We start from the raw sequence: 3,615 nt of genomic DNA, 5'->3' as shown, positions 1-3,615 counted from the left end.
GTGCAATAAAGAGAAGAGCTCCAGGTCCGGTGTCACCAAGGAGGGGATCTGGGGACATGGGGTGGGGTGGGAGGGGACACTCGGGGACACCCCGGGGTGGGAGGGGACACTCGGGGACACCCCAGGGTCAGGCCTGGAAGGGGAGGTCACTGGGGTCACCAAGGGTCACTTGGGAGGACATTGGGGGTCCCTGGGGGACATTGGGGGGGTCCCTGGGGTGACATTGGGGGATCCCTGGGGGGACATTGGGGGGTCCCTGGGGTGACACTGGGGGTCCATGGGGTGACATTGGGGGTCCCCGGGGTGACACTGGGGGGACACTGGGGGGACACTGGGGGTCCCCGGGGGTCCCGTCCCCGTTGTCTCGTTCGCCCGCCAGGGGGCGCCGCAGGCCCCGCGAGGCCCCGCCCCTTTTGCGTCACGTGCGCGGCGGGCGCGGTGCATTGTGGGCCCGCAAAGATGGCGGCGCTCAGCGCGGGACGGGCGGCGGCGGCGGTGAGGGGGGAGCGAGACAAGCGGCGGGCAGGGGACAGCGGGCTCCGTGACGGGAAATGAGGGGACACGGCGAGGGGGGAGATCGCTGAGGGGTCGGGGGAGGGAGGGCAGATGTGGTCTGACCTCGTCCTTCACTGCGCCGGCTGACGGAGGTCCTTGAGGGCTGAGGGAGGTCCGTGAGGGCTGAGGGGGTTCGTGAGGGCTGAGGGGGGTCCGTGAGGGCTGGGAAGGGTCAGACGGGGTCTGGGGGGATCAGAGGGGGCCTGGGGGGATCAGAGGAGGTCTGAGGGATCAGAGGGGGTCTGAGGGGTCAGTCTGGGGCAGGGTGTGAGGTCAGAGCCGGGAAGGTTCCGTTTGGGGAGTGTCAGTTTTGTGGGGGGAGGTTGAGGCTGGCTTGGGGGGTGACGCTTTGGGGGTGACGCTTTGGGGTTCCTTCGGGCTGGGAGGACTTTGGGGGTGAGGAGCACCCCCTGAGGGGGCTCTCTGGGCTCTGACATCTCCCCCGGCTCCCCCAGGGCCTCCTGCGAGCCCAGAGCCTCGGGGTGTGGCGGGGGCTGGGCACCGCGGCCCCTCTCCTGCAGCAAGCCCAGGCCAAGGTGAGCAGCGGCTGAGGGAGGAAGGCGGAATTTGGGGGGGAAAAGGGCGATCAGGGCTCCCCAAAAAGTCCCGGACAGGAGTGGGGAGTCGGGAACAAGGGGCGGGACAAGAAACGGCCTCAAGTTGTGCCAAGGGAGGTTTGGGTGGGATATTGGGGATTTTCCTTGCTGGGAAGGGCAGTCCCCGGTGCTGGTGGGGTTTAACAACCACGGGGATGTGGCACTTGGGGACACGGTCAGTGGTGGCCCTGGCAGTGCTGGGGGGAGTCTCTGAGGCTTTTCCCAGCCAGAAAATTCCCTGATTCCGTGGGAAATGTTGCTGAGGGAAGGGCTCAGCCCTGAGCAGCTGCGTGACCTTGAGGCTGCCCTTCCCTCAGCTTCGCCTCCTGATATTTCATCCCTGCCCAGGAGCCCCGTTTGTGCCCTGGAAATTTGATTCCAGCCCAATTTGTGACTCTCAGCTTTCCTTCCCTCCCTCCCTCATTTCCCTGCTCCCACTGGAATTCCAGAGTTTCTCTGGCGTTGCTGGGAGGGAATTCCCTCTGGATCCCCCAGGCTGGATCTGAGAGATTCCTGCTGGGAGCAGCTCCCAGCAGGGAATTCCGGGCTGAGGAAGGTGGGAGGGAGGCTGTTGGAATGGGATGTGTGGAACACCCCAGGAATGATGCTCTGGGCTGTCCAGAATTCCATGAGATGCTGAGGGCAGGGAGCAGGAATGAGGGAATTCCAGGGGGAATTTCCACTGGGGAAATCCCTCCTAGGAAGAGAAAAGGGCGGAGTCCCCATCCCCGGAGAGATTTGGGTGGGATATTGGGGAAATTCCTGCTAAAAACGGCTGTCCAGGGTTCCAGGAGGTGCTGAGGGAGTTCAGGAACACGGAGCTGTGCTGGGAATTCCGCAGGATGGAGGGAGAGGTTATTTCTGGAGGTGCTGAGTGCAGGGAAGGTCTCTCGGTGGTGTCGGGTGTGCTCGGGGCTGGTGTCACCCCGGGGTGGCCTCAGGACAGCGACAGCGATTGACAGGACAAGGCCTGGAGGTGCTGGAGCGTGTCCAGGGAAAGGAATGGATCTGGGGAAGGGAGTGGAGCCCCAGGAGAGGCTGAGGGAGCTGGAAAGGGGGATCAAGGGGGACCCCGTGGCTCTGCACAACTCCTGCCAGGAGAGGGGGAGCAGGGACAGGACAAAGGGACGAGGTTTGGGTGGGATATTGGGAATTTTCCCCCTGGAAAGGGCTGCCCAGGACAGGGTGGAGCCCCCATCCCTTGGAGGGAGTTCCCAAACCTGTGGATGTGGCACTTGGGGACACAAGAAGACCCCGGGCCTTTCCCAGCGCAGCCATTCCGTAACTCCCTAAGAGCTCAGAGCATTCCCTGGCCCTGTGGGGCTGGACCCTGGGGGTGTCCTGGCCCCAGTTTGGGGCTGGTTTTGGGGTGACCCCACGGTGTCCCCACAGTCCCACAGTGCCAAGGCTGAGGGGACATTCCAGGTGACGATGCTGCCGGGGGATGGCGTGGGCCCGGAGCTGATGCACGCCGTCAAGGAGGTCTTCAAGGTACGGCCACGGCCAGGGGGACACCAGACAGCTGGCCCTGGGTGTCCCCAAGTGTCCCTGAACATCCCTGAGTGTCCCTGAGAGTCTCTGAGTGTCCCTGAGTATTCCTGGGTGTCCCTAAGAGTCCCTCGGTGTCCCTGAACATCCCTGGGTGTCCCTGTGCATCCCTGAGTGTCCCTAAGAGTCCCTGGGTGTCCCAGAGCATCCCTGGGTGTCCCTAAGAGTCCCTGGGTGTCCCTGGGTGTCCCTGAGCATCCCTGGGTGTCCTTGAGGGTCCCTGGGTGTCCCCAAGAGTCCCTGAGTGTCCCTGAGCATCCCTGATTCTGGGATTGGGATAGAGGGAATTCTGGGATCAGGGATGTCCCTGAATGTCTCTGAACGTCCCTGGGTGTCCCTGTGAGTCCCTGAGTGTCCCTGTGTGTCCCTGAGTGTCCCTGTGCCCTCTGTCCCCACTGGACACCCACGGGCAGAGGGTGAGTCCCCATTCCTGGAGGGATTTGGGTCGGATATTGGGAAAATTCCTCCTAAAAATGGCTCTCCAAGGCGGTGGGGGGAGTGTCCATCCCTGGAGGGATTGCACAGCCCTGTGTGCATGTGGCACTTGGGGACATGCCAGCGGTGGCCTGTCCCTCAGAGGCTTTTCCCAAGGGAAATACTCCACGGTTCCATCCCCGTCACCGTTCCGTTGGCACTGGAGCGATCCCACTTCCCAATGATTTCCTGCTTCCCCTGAGCTCCCCCTGGCCTGTGGAGGGCTGTGTGTCCCCCCTGCCGTGTCCCCGAGGGTCCCACAGGTGACAATGGGTGGCTCTGTCCCCGTGGCAGGCTGGCAATGTCCCCGTGATCTTCGACGAGCACCACCTGAGCGAGGTGCAGAACACGGCGTCCGAGGAGAAGCTGGATCGGGTGGTGGATTCCATGAAGGAGAGCAAGGTGGCCCTCATCGGTGAGGGGAACGTGTCCTTGTCCCTGT

The 3,615-nt window shown here is 63.5% G+C and overlaps 1 protein-coding gene across 1 annotated transcript in view; it reads left to right on the top strand.

Annotated features, from left to right (window-relative positions):
* Nucleotides 1–412: 412 nt before the first annotated feature.
* LOC107199392 (circumsporozoite protein-like) overlaps nucleotides 413–3,615 on the top strand; it is a gene marked incomplete at its 3' end in the record, with an annotated part of 6,521 nt that continues 3,318 nt past the window's right edge. Inside the window, exons 1-4 of the mRNA XM_015616717.3 lie at nucleotides 413–495; nucleotides 1,011–1,091; nucleotides 2,544–2,642; nucleotides 3,468–3,588. Of these exons, the coding sequence (XP_015472203.1) occupies nucleotides 460–495; nucleotides 1,011–1,091; nucleotides 2,544–2,642; nucleotides 3,468–3,588 (337 nt within the window). The remainder of the gene's footprint in view (nucleotides 496–1,010; nucleotides 1,092–2,543; nucleotides 2,643–3,467; nucleotides 3,589–3,615) is intronic.

The sequence above is a fragment of the Parus major genome, unplaced genomic scaffold (genome assembly GCF_001522545.3).
Source record: "Parus major isolate Abel unplaced genomic scaffold, Parus_major1.1 Scaffold647, whole genome shotgun sequence".
Lineage (NCBI taxonomy): Eukaryota > Metazoa > Chordata > Aves > Passeriformes > Paridae > Parus > Parus major.
Note: the sequence above shows the minus strand (reverse complement) of the source record. Positions and strands in the feature narration are given on the sequence as shown.